Source organism: Triturus cristatus, chromosome 6 (genome assembly GCF_964204655.1).
Source record: "Triturus cristatus chromosome 6, aTriCri1.1, whole genome shotgun sequence".
NCBI classification, from domain to species: Eukaryota; Metazoa; Chordata; class Amphibia; order Caudata; family Salamandridae; genus Triturus; species Triturus cristatus.
Window position 1 is genome coordinate 1803594279 of NC_140589.1, and position 18039 is coordinate 1803612317.

General features: G+C 43.6%; 1 protein-coding gene across 1 annotated transcript in view; it reads right to left on the reverse strand.

Moving 5' to 3' along the window:
* The window catches only part of LOC146822041 (uncharacterized), a 168529-nt gene that overhangs the window by 134296 nt on the left and 16194 nt on the right, over positions 1–18039 (reverse strand). Inside the window, exons 2-3 of the mRNA XM_085609417.1 lie at positions 3969–4221; positions 1999–2182 (exon numbers count right to left, since the gene is read on the reverse strand). Of these exons, the coding sequence (XP_085465543.1) occupies positions 1999–2182; positions 3969–4196 (412 nt within the window). The 5' untranslated portion in view covers positions 4197–4221. The remainder of the gene's footprint in view (positions 1–1998; positions 2183–3968; positions 4222–18039) is intronic.

An 18039-nucleotide genomic window follows, 5' to 3' on the forward strand; every position in this document is an offset into this window, starting at 1 on the left:
AAGTCAACGATCAACACTCTAGTAAAGACAAAGATGGATTACTGTAATAGTCTAATAACTGGTCTCTCTCCTTATTGTGTCTTCGTCTTCAGTACAAAAGTATTTATTTTGCCCCCATAGTTAGTACAATGTGACATGATAATCACCTACCTCACTATAACCTCATCAAATAAAATAGTGTCCTTCAAGTTACTCACCCTTCTGTTTATAGCAGTTCAATGGACCTTTCCTGGATACCCATCAGCCCCTAATTGGACGGCACACTATTTCCCTGCCTTTACAATTTGCCAATTTCAATCTCATGCATTACACAGACTTCCATGTGCCCCACCCATTTTCATATTTTCAAGAAAATAGACTGCACAGTGTGAAATGTTCTCTCTATCTCTCCAATTTCAAATGAGTTTTAAAAGTTCAATCTAGAAAACTTGCCTATTCTATCACTCACTAAAAGTTGTAAGTATGAAATAGTTGGTGCTCATCAAATAATTTTAAGTTATGACTTGTTACTATGTATAGTACATCAGTAAAGAGGGCCTGCATCTCCATAATTACATGCATTTTGCCCGTCTCTCTTATTTTTCCTTTGCTGACTTTAACTTGTACCATATACAAAAGAAACAATTGATGGATGGAATGCTGGAAAATGTAAACATTCATCCCCGGTCACAAGGATCTGGGTTTAATTCATCATTCTTTTGCTCACCACACAACCCCAGTTTGGACCCAGCCATATGAAAATCAGTCTTGACCCTGTTCCTTATGGGAACAGTCCAACCCAAACTTCCAAGCCAGGTTCTTCCTGGACTGGAAACAAGCATCCTGGGATCGGTTGACGAGTATGCCCAAACGTGGGTCCCGTGCTCTCCATGGCACTGGAGTCAAGCTATCCTGGCTGATGAGATGTGAAACCCCGAAAACAGTCCTAGGATGCTTGTTTCCAGTCCAGGGAGGACCTGGCCTGGCAGTTCGGGCTGGACTGTTCCCATTGGGCGCAGAGTCCGCTCCACAAGTAGGCCTGATCCCATGGATTACAAACCATTTGGCTGCAAGTTTATAATACCACAGTATTGATCTGTGAAAGCGCATTGTCTGCCACTAAGACAAGCGTTGTGTCTTTATCTAGAAGTTGTTCAAACTTGTATACATGATTCATTATTGCAAAGCCCTTTGGGTGTGTAGTCTAAGGAAATGGAGTGAGCTGTGAAATCTGGTTGCATTAATTATGGCGTTTCTGATATGAAAATATGTACCCGGTTGCAAAGGAAGATTGGATCGATTACTTAAAAAAAAAAAAATACATGCACACAACTTGAAAAAAGGTTTTGCTAAACTACTTTGCAATTTTATTTCTTCTATTAATCTTTCGGAAAAACAAGTTTGACACACACCAATGTTTAATTTTTAAAAAAAATGGTTAATAAGACAGAATCAGTGCACAACATTATGGGCAACATGCAAAGAAATTAGGGTCCCGATTCTTATAAAAAGTCACTGGAGTGCACCCATAGGTATACATATATTCACATATTTATATTGCGCATGTCAAAATTTGCTGAGTAATTGCAAATGTACTGTTCCCAGTTCTCCTTTTCTCCCCCCCCTTCCTCCTCTGCCCTTATTAGTAGTAAATGTTCAACATTTTCCAGTGGTGGCAGAGATTGAAGAGGAGTTGGAGAATATCCTTAAACATATTAGTCGTTGGGTATCCACAGACTTATGGGTGATTCCAAGCTAGATACTAACTCTATCCTCCACCAGTATGTAGAGTTGCAAAAAGGAGACGAAATAAGAGCGTTGATAGAATACAATATGAGCCCTAACAATCAAAGAGGTTATTATTATAGGTCTAATATAATGAGAACACAATTATAATAACCCAAAAGCTTGTATGATTTCTCTTGAAACCAAGGTCTCAATCTATGGCCTAAAATAAATCTACAATTCCATACCTTCAAACAACAAGCTAAAGAGAATAAATATGTGCATGTGACCCACCTGGTAGAGACGCAACATTCATGTCGGCCTCAATGTCGTATATGGACACAATCCCATCTGCCCCTGCGGCAACCAACAGGCTTTTTCGACTTCTTGGATGAAAGCTTAATGCGGTGACAGCATGGCTGGCTCTATGGCCAGAGAACAATGTGTGCTTTATGTTCATCTCTTCCACGTTCACAATCTGAAACACAGATGTAACAGACACGAAACACGTTTTGAAGACCTCTTTATCTTGTGCAATGTTCTCTAGAATGACCTCCCTTTGTTAAACGAACCGCATAGCCTTGACTGCACTACTTCTGTAGATAGTCCACGAGTCAGCTGTGTTACGTCATGAAACAGTTTTACAATTTAATGCACAGCCTACCTTAGGTGATCAACTTTTTTATGTACAGATCTTTATATAACAATCATTAATTATATTTAATCTCCGACTGTAATTTATAATAGTACACTTACAATGTGCAATTCGTCAACACCCCTAAATAACAAAAAACCCACCTCCCCAACCCTCCGCACCACCAACTCTCCGCTTGGGTGAAATGACACAGAGGCAGACGTTAGCAGTTTTGGTCAAACGAGGTAGCTTGATTTGATCACAAATCCACGAATTATAAGGCATACCAATTCCACAGCACGTAACAACTGTATATAGCAATACATTCAGTTGCTTTACATAAGCTCGACATTCGAAATATTCACAAGCAAATGCATCTGAATATTGTAGCATTGCAGATAACCAAACTCCAGTCTAATTCCCCACATGATGCCCACATGATGCCAACAATCTGCATATCTCTCAAAGGGGTCAGTGGCATAACGCCATCAAAATGATGGCAGATTTCCCAGAATAATAATAGGTGAGTGATTAAATACGATTAGCAGAACAGAGCAGTTACCAGGGAACCGCATAAGACACATTCCCTGCCTGGGCATTAGTGACCTAACAAGCCAACCAGAATACCGCACCAGTAACAAAACCTCAACTGCCAAGTTATCGCCAGTACCAAACAGCTTCGTTACTGGGTGCTGATGGATAAATGTTTTTTGCTGCTGCTTCAGCCGCCTGTGCCAAGATGCCGGCAGACCCTTTGGAAACCAGGATGACAAAAAAAGGTAGCCCTTCTGCTTTCCCCAAGAAGTAAACTCCCCCATGGCCCCTTAGATGAGGTCACTTAAATTTGGCGAGAAGAGAGCAAGACGTGTCCCATGAGAGATTGCTTAAGCAAGACTCCGCCTCATTTCCATGGAAGGCAAACTTGCAGGAAGCAAAATAGTTCCTATCCATGGACCAACTAAAGGCAACCTTTTGCTACGTTCAGGGGGTACTGCCTCATTACCCACCACGCAGATCTTCACGTGGCCGTGCACAGGCATAGAAACCACGGCTTCTGCAGGCCACTATGTAGGGAGTCTCTTTAGTGGACACAAAAAAAGAGTCTCTTTAGTGGGGACAAAAAGCAACGTTCACCTTCTGTTTGGAGAAGTTTGGCTAACCTTCACAACTTTGAGAGGAGCTATGAACATGCCCAGTGCCTCTTAGCAACAATTAGAGATCTATCTAGGTCAAGTATGACAGTGGCCTCTGTCGAGGCTTGCTGGCTCAGTCTTTTTTATAGCTATAATTTGTTTTTGTTTTTCCACACAATACTTACGTACATCTAGTGCAGTAGTACCAAATTTAAATGAACTTTAGGACGAGTAGTCCAACAGTAGCACGGCCCATTGACTCTCATAGACTTGGTGTTCTACTGCACAGAAACACAATAGTACAATGTTTCCATTTGTTGGACTTTTTTTTTTAGAATTGTATGAGTGTTGCCAGTATGTACCAAAGTGCACCATGTAAGCGTCTCAGCTTCTAATTGGATAAATCATTTTAATCTAGCTCGGTTTAGACCAACATCAAAAAAAGGATGATTATGCCCTTCAATTTCCCATCTTTTGCAACGCCAAAGTCTCCTTACCTGGATGCCGCCATTTCCAAAGCCAACAGCAAGCTGCTTTCCATCAGGGGAGAATTGTATGCTGTAAATACTGTGCTTATCTTTAGGGAGAGGTATATGGCACCGGACAAAGAGTTCTGAGACTTTGTCTAAGACGTCCTCATCGGATACATACTCGTCTGCACTCTCCCCTCCGCTCTCTAGCTCCTTGGATATACACAGAGCTTCTTCTATACGTCGCCGCGACATGCTAGTCAGGATCTACCTACAGCAGCTAAAACGAGAAGAGTGAGATGGAAGTCAGCGACAGGTAGGAGGAGGGAAGTCAGAAAAAAGGACAAGATAAAGGATGAAGGCGTTGAGGGAAAGGAGAGAAACATTTTTTCAGTTGCCAACATAAAGCAATTGATAACACTACGTTAATTGCAAACAAGTTATTGCAGTAATTGGTTCAATATTTAGTGCGATTACATCTCATCTACACCAATATTTCAAACAAAAGTAGATCATTTGGACGAATTACATGGAAATTGGCCAGCTATACATGCCCAAAACATCGCCACGCCATTACTCGAGACCTTACACATGGGATTACAGAGGACATTAAAGGCATCAGTGGATGCATAGGATCTGTGCCCCTGCCTGGGATATAATGCTGCTGCTCATTCTGGCAGAAAACAATTTGCTCATGCTGCAAAAGCACTATACGACTATGAGTAAAGGAAGCTTCTTTATAAAATCGGAGCCGCTTCATGTAGAATCAGGGCTGGTCACATGCGACTTGCTCCACTGGAATGTAGATCTGTATATAATAAGAGATTTGTAGAGCTCCTAATACTTCAATGATCACAGTAGGGATTTGAATGCCCTCCAATTAGTTAAATAAGGAGTTGTCTGTGGTAGGATTCACAGCTGCAAAGTGTGGCCCACACGCAGAACTTGTCAACTTATGCTTAACTCGCCGTGTGGTCATCTTCCAGCTCGTGTTCATATGAACCTGTCCAGAGCTGCAATCCAAAGCAATGTGTATTGAACACATGTAAAGTGTATTCTACTGGCTCTAGTTCAGAGGTACTCGGACTACTTGAACAATACAAAAAAACTGACGGAGTAACAAGTTACTAGCTCTCACCAGCCCCGCCTGCCTTTCAAAAGTATCAATTTTGGGAAAATCTATGAATTTCACTCCAAGTCGCAGGTGGCATCCCATACTTCCCCTACTGGCTGTTGTTCATGTCAAATTATTTTACCTTCTGACATAAATACTGGTAGCACTTAGACAATATTTAATTGCTCGTTAATCTCAATAATTTGGACTAAATTTGTGCTGGTGGTTGCGGGTGCTGGCCACCAGAACTCATTTTTGCCTACCGGGAGTTATTTTTCCATCATATTAATTTGACAGAGCCTGCAAGAAAAAGATTGAAAAGGGAGTACGGCAAAAGGTAGGACAACTGTCACAACCGAGAGAGGAGAGATGAAGAACCTGCAATAGGGAAACAAAGAGGACGTGAAGGTGGTGGAAGGCACAAACTGGATTTGGGATCAAGTCTAGGCAGGTTGGGGACTCTGCACCCCAGCATTAGGCAACAAAGAAATCCCACACTGCACTGAAGAAATTAAGCACTGCCACTACACAAACTAACAGAATGAGAGTTGCCTTATGCTACCGAGGTGTGCAAACTTAACTTGTGTGCTGTGAGGATGCATATCTAAGTAATATATACAGAAAAATTCAAATGCTCTGAAGTGGTACTCAGGCTCACTCTTCACAGAAAGTCTTGCTACTTTATACAGTCAAAAGTTAAAGGTGAGACCTGTTTTTTCACATGCAGGGCAAGACCACCATTGGGTCTTCCCAAGCCTTAAAGAACGTGCAGAGGTAACAGCTTGTGGGTAAAAAGAACATGCATCAACAGGCAAAACACTTACTTTGGAGAGGAGGTTGAATGAAAAAGGTTTAACTGTGGCCTCAACTTGGAGCTAATGCTGGTTCCCTCTATGTGTTAGCCGGGACAAATGACGTTGCACTTCTACACCTCAATAGCCCAATGTAGTAAAATCTTGAACACTTTGAAGATATCTGGTACTAAATGCTATTAAAAGATAAACGTTTGCATTTTGTGTAGTGTTTAGAAGGTCTGAAAACACGAGCCAGACTCTGCTCTGCTCGAGGGTCTCTTGGAACCTTGAGCCCAAAACGAGCTAAGCTTTCATGTGGGTTCTGCCGGCCACTCATTCTCTAACACAGGGGTCTTCAAACTAGGAGGTGGGCCCCTTAACTTATCCCGGAAGTGGGGGGTAGGTGGAGGGGGGGGGGGTTGAGAGGGAAGGGGCGGTGGTCACTAGGCTATGGCCAAAAGAAGCATTAGACTGATAACACTGCTTTGTTTTAAACGAAGGGCAGTAAACCGCTCTGAATGGTCCATCATTAACATCTTTTGTCATTTATATCCTAGCTTGGCGTATGTGTCAAAAGGGAAGAGACTTCAAAATATTCTTCAAAGCTCCCAGCCCTATTTCTAAAAATCACACTGTGGATACGTGCAAGTAAGGCCTGTCTGTCCAGAATAATAGGTTTGGCAATCATGTATTGGATTGCATTTTTTAAAGGCATGAGAACTCCAAGCAATGTTTAAATAAGTCTAGACATATTTAAACTATGCCAATTTAAAAGAATATTTAAACTATGCCAATTTAAAAGTATAATTTTGAGAAATTCTTGGGGGGACTTGATGATTTTTTTCTACTGGGGATGGTGGGGGTGGGGGGGTGAAGGTTCAGCATTAAAAAGTTTGAAGACCACTGCTCTAACCTCATGACCAAAGACAAAGCATTAACATTTGATGTTAAAACTGGAGACACACAGAGATACCTATCAGTTTTCAAATTGTACAGAGTGAACGCAGAAAACCTGGGAACAATCCCAGGGTCCCTCCTTAACCAAACGGTGTCATTCAACAAGAATATTTCAGTTCAGCGAACGTCCTTTTATTTTATTACAGCACATGAGACCACCTATGAATGAGTTCAGGATGAGAGCAGGACAAAAACCCTTCATATGGTTGAATGAATGTATATTAAGAATCTAAACCTCAGATGGGGTGCACAGGACAACTGACTAGACTTTTAGTTCACTGAGTGCATTGTCGCACAAGGGCTGGGGGAATGTTTCTAACTTCATGTTTACAAACTCACTTTTAATAATTACCTCTAAGTGCAGTTATATATTCTGACGTACTAGGTGAAACGCCTCTGCATATTAAAGAAATACACTTTTGAAGAGACGATCATATATTTTACTTGAGGTTTGTTGCATGATTTACTTGTCTACATTTTGAAGGCTCGGCTTGTGCTTGGGCTCTTGGGGCCAAGCCAGACCACTGGCTCAGCTCTCCCTGTCAATTTATGGCTCACCCTAATCTATGTTGAAAAGAACTGGCTCTTACTGCTCACAGAACACAATAGAGGCAGTGATGATACAGCATAAAAGAGAGACTGATGGAAACTTAATATCACACATTTAAATGAGCTTTCTTTTAACCCCTTCAGTGCCCGCCCCTTTCCCCGCCCAGTGCCGGCCGTTGCATTAGCGGGCGGGGTCTATGACGAGCTGGACTCGTCATGGGCACAGCGCCACCGCGGCCCATGACGAGTCCAGCTCGTCATGGGCACTGAAGGGGTTAAGAACACACAAAAAATATGCATGGAGTCTCCTGTGTGTGTTAAAAGCAAGTGGCACTAAACGTTCAACAGACTTCCCCTTCCTCATTCACACCCTGATCTTCTGACCGTGATATCCCCATCTCGTGGCGCTCTTTTCAGAAAGTGCTAGGAATACAACCTAAGGACATTTCTTTTGTCAAGGGATGATTGCGATAAATTCAAACGCATAATGCATCAATCTTTGTTATGTTAAATGTTATGTTAAAAGGGTTTTATGGAGTGCTCGTACACCGGTTGGTTTCATGGCGCTGATTCTAGGAGATGCCGAGCCTGGTGGCAGTTTATTCGTAGGCCTGGATGTACAGCCATGTTTTGAGGGATTTTCTGAATCTCAATAAGTCAGTACTTGACCTAATTTCCAGGGGAAGGGAATTCCATAGTCGGGGAGCCAGAGTTGCAAACACCCTTGTCGCTTCAGCTTAAAGGTAGGGATTGCCAGAAGAAAAGGTGAGCCGAGCAGAGGTTGCGAGAGGGGGTGTACCGTGATATAAGGCTGTCTATGAATTTAGGGCTCTGGCCATGCAGGGATTTTAACACCAGACAGCCAACTTTGAATGCGCAGCGTTGAGGAATAGGGAGCCAGTGAAGCTTCCTCAGGAAGGGGAGGCATGTTGCCACTAGATTGCTGGTAAATCAGTCTGGCCGCTTGATTCTGTACCATCTGTAACCGTTTAGTAAGAAAAAGTGGCATACTGAGATAGACTGGTTGGTGTAGTCTAGGTGTGACAGAACCATGGGTATCAAGAGCTGTATCAAAAGCTGCTTGGGTGAGTAGCCTGCTTATCTTTCTAATCTTACGCAGTTGGAAGAAGCAGGAGGAGATCACAGAGCCTACTTGTGTTTTAGAGATAGGTCATTGTTTATTGTGACACCAAGGCTTTTGGCTGAAGAGGAGGGGAAGGGGGGGGGGGGGGGGGGGGAGTCCTAGTTCCCTTGGCCAATAATGTGGGCCCCAGAAGTTGTGACTGCCACCTGTCAGGACTAGTTCGGTCTTGCCTGGGTTTAGCTTTAAGTGATTGCAGTCCATCCAGTGACAGATGAACAGCATGGTAGACTGAAAGTCAGAGACTGATTGGGGAGAGTTGTCAATTGTGAACATTAATTGTAGGTCATTGGCATTGTTAAAAGTGGACACTTTGCTTTCCTTCAGGGACCTAATCAATGGGAGAAGGTAGAGGTTAAACAAGTAAAGGGAGAACGAGGAGCCCTGTGGCACCCCACACATAGTTTTTAATTTGGGAGCCATGAACTTGGCTACACAGACTGCCTGGGAGCGATCTTCCAGAGAGGAGATGATCCAGCTGAGGGCTGAGTCCTGGATGCCTGCCTCCCTGACACGATTCACCAAGATACCATGGTCGATCGTGTCAAAGGCAGCCGAGAGATCTAACAGCACCAGGGCCTTAGGAGTACCTCTGTCGGCCTTCTCTTGTAGGGAGTCCAATACAGCCAGTATTACGGTCTCCGGAGAGTGGGCAGGACATCTTTTAGGACGTGTGGAGGACAACAGTCCATGGGGGATCCAGATTTGACTTTGGACAGAAGGTCCTGGAAGGTCTGGGTGTCGATGGATGAAAAAGATTCAAGGGAGTAGGGGTTCCTGAGAGGTGTATGTGGGGATACTGGCTTTAATGGAGGAGATTTTTTCAATAAAAAAAAGTTATTCAAGGAGTCGCAGAGAGCTTGAGAGGGTGTGAGTTTACTTAGGGTCTGTCTGGGTTAGACAATTCATCTACGATTGTAAAGATTTCCTTAGATCGGTTATTAGAGTTTAGGATTCTAGTGGAGAAATGCGCGGGTTTACCCACCTTTTTATAATCCCTCATAGCCGTTAGTAAGGCGAGTGTTTCTTTTAGTGAGTAATTCTGTCTCCACTTCCTTTCCAGTTGGCGGAGGGCAAGTTTTTGTAATTTTAATTCAGGGGAGACCATCTCTGAGCCTCTAGCCGGCGAGCCAGTCTTATTTTTTTTGAATGGGGCATGTTTGTTGCTGGCCCCTAGTAGCCAAGCTGGAATAGTTTCCTCCTGGAGGAAAATATCAGATATGGAGTTTGGGACTGTGTTGGCCAGTGTGGTGTAGAAGTCGTTTTTATGAATAGTGTGCCATTTCCTCACCAGTCCCCCCTTTAGCAAGAAGATGAACTGCTAACGGGAACATCGACACAGGACAGCAAACACATGCAACAATTAGATGTCCCAGATGGCTTAAAGATAGAAGGAAGGCTGAAGATCTAGTGAACAGATGTCCTTGTGGAATAAAGCATGCAATACCACTGTCAAAACAAGATGTCCTCATAAATAGTATAGAGTGGACACTAAAGAGATATCATTCGAATAAGGTACCCTTTTTCCACTCTTGAGCAATCAATATGGAAAGTCACCAAATAGAATGATAAGATGAATGCTATATTGTCAGTCGCTGGCTATCCAAACAAGACTTTACAGTAAAGAGAGGCCTGGGCTGTTCCACTCACAGGTAATGGCTATCCAGGTCTAAGTTAAATTCAATGATGCAGTACCCTTACCAGCAATTATGCTTTTTTGTTTTAGATTATTTACAGAAGAAAAATTGCTGCAGTTGTATTTTCAATCAAGAAAATATCTTCAACATATTAAAGAAGTCTATAGGCTGCACGACAACTGCTAGTAACAGACGTCCTTGCAGATATTAAATGGCACAGAAAGGTTTCTGCATTTATTCACTAAATACATGTCCTCTGGGCGAACTCCCTCAGACACTGCTCCTGGCCAGCAACTGACAGTCACCACCATACCTCACAATCTGCTCACCTTCCCGACTCTTGGGCAGCCTGCTTGTTGGGAGGGGGCCGACTGACCAGGTAAATCCAGAGCAAATCCCACCATTGCCCTAGACATGACTGCTCATGCTCCCTCTAGAGGTAAGCAGGCCACGGTCCGTTTGGGTCTGCCTGGGGTTAAACAACTGGTTGATGAGATAGGGAGGGACAAGCCCCCTGCCTACGTGCGCATGAAGACCAGGATGGTCCAGTTCATGGCAGTAGCCTCAAGTAACAGAGAGACCGCCTGCAACCCGCTCGGATCGCACAGACATCCTGTGCAACCTAATCTCGCAACACAGGCAATCTGGGACTAAAGAGGCGTGGTGGAGGCCAGGTTTAACTAAGTTAAGGTTGATGTCTTCTTGCTACGTCAAGATCTCAGGAGTGTTGCAAGTCAAGTAACTGAAGCCAAAATCGAATATTCTTAGTGTCAGATGACGTGACTACCCTCAAAAAGCAGTACAGCAAATTGCTCTCTGCCACAGCAGGTCTTTACAGAGTGCACCAAAAATGGCAAAAATTGGTCACGTAGGAATCATCTACAGTTCATGGAATTCTATTCCAGAATCTTCTGACAGACGCTTCCTGGAGGGGTGGCTCCGGTCCTGCGTCCCCAGCAATATTCTATCACAGCGGAGGTCTCCATTTTAAGTCTGGCCTCAACGTTTTGGGTGAGATCTTTTTTATGCTTTGTTCTAGGAAGACAGAAGAATCAGGGGTAGGCATATGGGTCGGGGGAAGTTGGGGTTCGAGGAACTTAAGTGGCTTATCACTTGTTTGATGCAAAGTTTTTAAGTCACGGACACCAGTTACATGTGCAGTTACATGTACATACAATCCTGGATGTGTCAATCACACAGTGCACCGAAGGCACTGACCATAGCTTTGTGGCTCTAATGCACAATAAACCGCACAAACCCTACCTCCCCCCATTAAAGAGGTTAAGATACTGTCCTAGAATGTGAATGGCCTCCTGGACCGCATCAAACAGTCTGCTGTACTCCGTTAAGCAAAACTTTACCAGCCCTCTGTTCTTATGTTGCAAGAAACTCCTATCACGCTCCGCTTCTGATGTGCGTGGGGTGGTCAGCACCCACCTAATGCCCCATGTGGCATCTTAATGCATAGTATTTGATGGACCGGGACTGCTCCAACTATGTGGAATCTGAGCTCCAAGACTACTTTGAGCCTAATTAGGGTACAGTGAGCTTGACCAGAATCCTTTGGGCGGCAGCAAACTCACCATTATGGGTCATGTAAAAGGGTGTATCCGGGGTGGCGAGTAGAAGAAATTGGAGCAAAACATGACTCTGGAGACTCAAATTCTAGCCCTGGAGCAGCAAGCACTGTTAGCCCCCTCTGAGGAAATCGAACATCACCTTACAGTAGCTAGGACAAGGGTAAGACAAATTTCGCTGGAGGAGGGCCATCAATGTTGGAGAGGGTGCAGAAGGCAGGTTTATGACCGTAGAGACAAGACAGAGAAACTTCTATATTGGTTGGCCACCAGTAAGATTGCATCTTGGGCGATTCCGCAAATCATGATGGTTGAGGGGCAGGCAAAGGCCCATACCACGGATTTTGTGCAGATGTTTGTGGACTACTATCGAGCATTGTATGAGCACAGACCAAAAATCCGTAGGCGGCAATGCACCCCTTGATGAAGGACTGCCCGCTGCCTCAGATCCCGCCAGTTGCTTGCTAATGACCTGGACCAGCCGATTACATCCGAAGAAATTGATGGTAAAACTCTGGGCCACAAAATGTTCCCTGTCGAGTATTACCAGAAGTTCTGCAGTCTCCTGATCCCACATTTACAGAATATTTACACAGAGGCAGTGGCAACAGGTGCCTTTCCCCTGTAGCTTGATAAGGCAGTGATCATGGTGATCCTTAAGCTGGGTCAGCCACCAGATAGATGCGACTCATATCTGCCAATCTCATTGATCAATGCAGATAAAAAATGTGTTCACCAAGATCCTGGCCAACCAGCTGAAGCAGTCGCTACCCTACCCTACCCTACCTGATTGGCCCTGATCATTGTGGCTTCATGCCGGACCACAGCACATGAAATTCCATTTGTAGAGTCAAGTGGTTCTCTCCCAAGCGCACCATCGGCCCTGCTCATGATTGACTTTGAAAAGGCCAAGTACAGGGACCTTGAGAGGAAGTCTTCCTACAGCTATTACAGATGCCAATAAAAAGAACAGAAGCTCTGCTTATAAGTGATCGTACTGTGGCACTTATCCTTCTGTAGCCCTGCTGGTAAGTGGAGGTATGAAGTGCTATTTAAAGTATAAAACCCATAATAAACAAGGGATGCTAGTTTCCTACTCAAAGAATAGTAGCCTAGTTGGAAAGTAGCATCACTGTCCAATTAAAGTATGACTGCTGGTAGTTTCTCACATGCCCCACCATGATACATCTGCCATAATGATGGTAGTGGTGGAATTCACACTGTGTCAAAATAATCCTTGCTCTCTGTACTAAAATTGCTAACAAGAGCCAGTATCCTCTTCATACACAGACTCTTTCACACAGCTAAACACTTCATCAAACCTGAAGCAGGATCAAGGTAACTTTGTCTATAGATGATTCCCCAATGTTCACAACAATAAAAAGCCATTCTCAAAAATTGGTATTTTCATTTTATATTGATTGGAGAAGTGTGGCTCAATGGTTAGAGCGGCAGACCCTGATGCAGAGGTCTGGCCCGGGACCAGGGTTCAATTCCTGCCTTGGCGGCTCTTGGATTCAATTTCCCCGGACCTGATAATTCTCGCCTCAGTGCCTATTCTAATCATGGGTCTCACTGTGCAACTCTGGGCAATAGCTTGCTTAATCTCCACAACGGCCCCCACAGCGCTATGATGCCTGGCTTCCCCTTGGGGGTGCCCAGGAGTGGACATCTCACAGGAAAACCAGGAAGGGTTCCACAGCTGTATGAATACAGCGCTACGAGACCCCTGGGTAGAAGTGCGCTATATAAGTACAAATACATTTACATTTTACATTGTTATGGACTCCATTTTTTTAAAGAAATTAAACTACAGCTTCTAAGGCCTTTTCACACCACCAGTAAAAGTTGCGATTTACTGATTCCATAGAAAATAATGAATCTATTTTGCGAATTAAATTATATTGTTGAGACAAGGAAAGAAAAAAGTGAGAAATTGGGTTGTTGGTTGCCTGGTCAAGGAACAACCACAATCCCTTGCAGGGTGAACCACAAAAAGTCACAAAATAAATCTGTGCTTACCCCTGAGTAGTTTGACACTGAAAAGCAGTCAGGCTTAACCTAGAGGGAATGTGTAAAGTATTTATGCAGCACACAAACAGTAATAAAATGAAAACACCACACAGGAAAAATACATTTAGAAAAAGTGTTGATTTTAATAAATAATTTGACACCAAAATGACAAAAATCCAATAAGTAGGACCAGAGATATTGATTCAGGTGAAAATAGCGCCAAAAAGCACAAATCACCAATAAGGGATATCCAGTTGTGCTGGACCAGGGCAAAGTCAAAAGTTCAGGCCAACCACGATGGAACGCAGGCAGGCTACAGGGGCCACGATTGGCCTGCTGAGCAAAAGTACCTTGGTTTGAAATGCATCTACCTCAAGGATCCTGTTGATGGGGAAGATGCTGGGGGCAGGTCAGGCAATGCATCGGCTCCAATCCAGGCAGCGATGCACCAGTTCCGATCTGCGCAGCGGCGGTGGCAATCTGTTGCCTTTGATCCACGCAATAATGGCGATGTGCCAGTTCTGACCCGCGCAACAGCAGCAACGCGTCAGTGTAGACCCTAGCAGTGATGGCGATGCGCTAGTGCCAATCTCCACAGCGATGCTGATGTGTTGGTTCCGCTGGAGCAACACCTTAGACCCACTGGTACCACTTGGCAGGGCTGGCTCACGGATGGCAAATTCCAGGTGCAGAAGTAGGTGGTTTGGAAGTCTTTTATGTCCCCAAGACTTCAGATCAGGAGGCCAGTCAACTATCCCTTCGAGTCACTCTTGGTTCAGGGGACAAGCCAGGCCAGTTAGTCTCACCCAGGCAAGGAGGGCAGCTGGTCAGCACAACAAGAAAACAGTTCTTCCCGAGCATCAGTCCAGCAGAGTGGCAGTCCTTCAGCAGCACAGTAGTCCTTCTACCTGGCAGAGTATCAACAGGTCCAGAAGTCTAGTGAAGTGGTGGGGTCTGAGGTCCAGTTCATATACCCAGTGGTGCTTCTGAAGTAGGGGAGGTAGGGAAGGGGCTTCAAAGAAGGGTTTGTGAAGTGCTTAGAGGTCCTGTCAATCAAAGATTTCTTTATTCGACCTTCCGAAGACAGGTCATAAAAGATGCAGAAGCAAATACAATGTTAAAAACATCTCATAAAAATATGCCAACAATATAAAAATCATTAACTCTAATCATCGGAATTTAATCACGGCTAAAGTGACAATGCATATATAATAGCTGAATAAATAGCATTGAAATAATTTTAACAACCATTGAATAGTAATAAAATCGATCATAAAATAAGTGTAGATTAAAACACTCTGATCCCATCATCAACCCATCCTGGTCATCTAGGGCGTATCAAAATCATCCTAAATTCGTTCTATGGCGCATGATGTACTGCAAAAAAATTAGAGACAGTGTAAACCAGCCCCACCCCATCCAATAACTGTAAAGAAAGGAAAGCTGGACGACATGTTCGAAAGCCCAGTCATTTTAATAATGGGATAAGTAGTTTTTTCCGATGTTCCGTATAATATTTGCAAAAAAGAATGGTATGCATTGTAGATTGGGTAGAAGTCCCATCGCAAGGACAAGGGGGTAGTGTTTTCGCCCAATTGTTTCACATCGGAAATGCAACTAAACGGTGGAAAAAATTCAGCCTAAACCTAACCAAAAGAAACAGTTCATAAGCAGTAATATTGTAGGTTAGGTAAGGCTGCATCCTGAATACCGTCTGGACAGTCAAGCTGTGTCTAACAGATTGTTTCATAACTTCAGAGGTAAGTCGTAATTCTTCGAGGTGGTTTAAACAGAGTTTCTGAAAAACCATCCTCAGTACCTCCCGAATTAAAAGGGATCATGGTAATATTTTACTAACACTAAGTCAATTAAAAATCTTTTAACATAGGATAGCCACCTAGATTTGGGTGCATTTTCCAGAGCTTTACAGTCTTGGATGATTGTTTGTGAAAAGACTGTTTTGTCCGACGACCAAATTCGATGCCACAATAAAAGTGGCTGTATTCTCGCAAGGTCTGCCACATAAGGAAGACCCAGTTCCAAGTGGCATGAAAAGTTTGCGGAGCTCCTTGGTAATGCGAGAAGATACCTCAAAAAGGTATTTTCTATCCCCTGAATAGAGTCCAAAGCTGCGTGGCCCCACACACCCGCTCCGTACAAAGCCACTGTAATACATTTAGCTTTGTAGATTTTAACCATTTCCATGGGTGCTTTTTTTCCTAGTTTCCTAGAGAAATTTACAAGGGCTGTGGTAGTTCTCGTAAATTGGAGTTTCCTCACATCGACTGCCGCTTTCCAGTTTAATTTCTGGTCAATCATCACACCTAAGTAAGGATATTTATCTGTGGTTGCCAGTTTTTCATTATTCATGTAAATATCCCTGGTTTTATTTTTTTTACCAACCCCGGCCTTCATAACAAAGGTTTTACCAATGTTGACCTTGAGATCCAAATTGGCCATAAAGGAGGAGTACCTACTTAACGCCCTTTGTAGTTCGTTTGTGGTGCGGGCCAGTATCACTGCGTCGTCCGCGTAGAGAAGAGCCGGTATTAGACGATTGCCTACCATAGGGAGGTCCTGGGCCCCCCTCAACATGTCTCTCTCCAATCCGTTGGTATAAAGGGTAAAGAGAAAGGGAGCCAGGACACATCCTTGCCTAATGCCCCTCTCCACTCCAAACGACGCAGTGAGTTCTCCACTAGTCCCAAACCTCACCCTGGCTGTCGCATTTGAGTATAGTTCCCTCAAAAAGGTAACTACACTCTGCTCCACCCCCATCTCTAACAGAACAGACCAGAGTTTAGCGTGACTGACACAATCGAATGCGGCAGATAGGTCAACGTAGACCATGTAGAGAGCTCCAGCCTTGACATTTACATATTTATCCATCAAAAGTGAGAGATTTAAGGCTTGGTCGATGGTCCCGAGACCCTCACGGAACCCATATTGTAAGTCGGATAAGATGCTGCTATCCTCCGCCCACTCCTGCAAACGGTCGAGAATTATCCGACCCATCATTTTCCCCAAGGGATCCAAAAGGGAGATGGGGCGATAGCAGGATACTGAGCTTCGGTCCCCTTTATTAAAAATCAGGACAAGTATGGATTTTTTCCAGGATTCCGGGAGTCCCATAGTGCACAGTGCATGAAAGACCCTAGTCAAAAAAAGGATCCAAAGTTCAGTGTGAATTTTAAAAAAGTCAATTGGGACCCCGTCGGGGCCAGGGGCCTTCCCATTCTTACTTGCACTTAAAGCCCGAGTGACCTGGTCTAATGAAATGTTCAGGTCAATGGGAAACGGGGAAGACCATTGATAGCAAGAATCGCTATTGATTTTATTAGTAGATGCTGGGTTTTTCATAAAAGTTTTTGAAAAGTGCTCTACCCAGTCTTTTTCATCGATAGTGACCTCTATTTTGGGGGAGTCACCGTTGTCAATTAAAAAAGGTGATTTTACCACTTTCCAGAATGCAGCACTATTTTTAAATAAGCAGCTCTCGTGCAATTGGTCCCAAAGTTGTTATTTTAACTCCAATTTTCTTTCTTTTATAGCAGAATTATATGCCCTCTTCAGTTTGGAGATCTCAATGGGAACCCTAACTGTCATGCGTAGAGTAGATTTTAAGTTTGAATAGGCTACAGTACAGCTGTGGTTGAACCAGCCCTGTCTTTTCCTTGGTTTATTATTATTTTTCACCGTTAGGGCTTCGTTTATGGCCTTAGTCAATGTGCCAAAATTAGCAATAACATCAGCATCTGTTGTGGCCAAATCTAAACATTTCGCAATGAACGAATATGCGTTGGTTACCACAGTTTTAACAATTTCAACGGGATCAACAAGGGCCCACTTAAGAGAGTACCCATTACGTCTGTCTAGTACTAAATTATTTTGATCCAATAAGCTAGGGATATTAGGGTTGGGCCTGTGAGAGAGTTGAATGGTGATGCTCAGAGGATAGTGGTCGCTCAAGACAATCTGGTGTAAATGGAAAGAGCTATCTCCTCTTATTGCTCCATTGGACATCAGAATAAAATCAATGGTGGAATAAAAACCTCTCCCATGGAAGGTAGGGGCCATTGACATGTTCGAATTGACTAAATTATTGGCAATTCCTAGGTCTAAGTTGAACATAGTTTCGTTTAGGGAGCTACCTAATCTCGTGTGGCTAAAATGGGGAATATGGTTATCTCTCTCGTCGTAAATGCCACATATAAATTGATTAGTTACTTGGCAAGAGGGCTGATTAAAATCACCTACCCATATGGTAATTACCTCCCTAGCTAATTTCCTTGTAATGGATGATATTAAGGAACAGA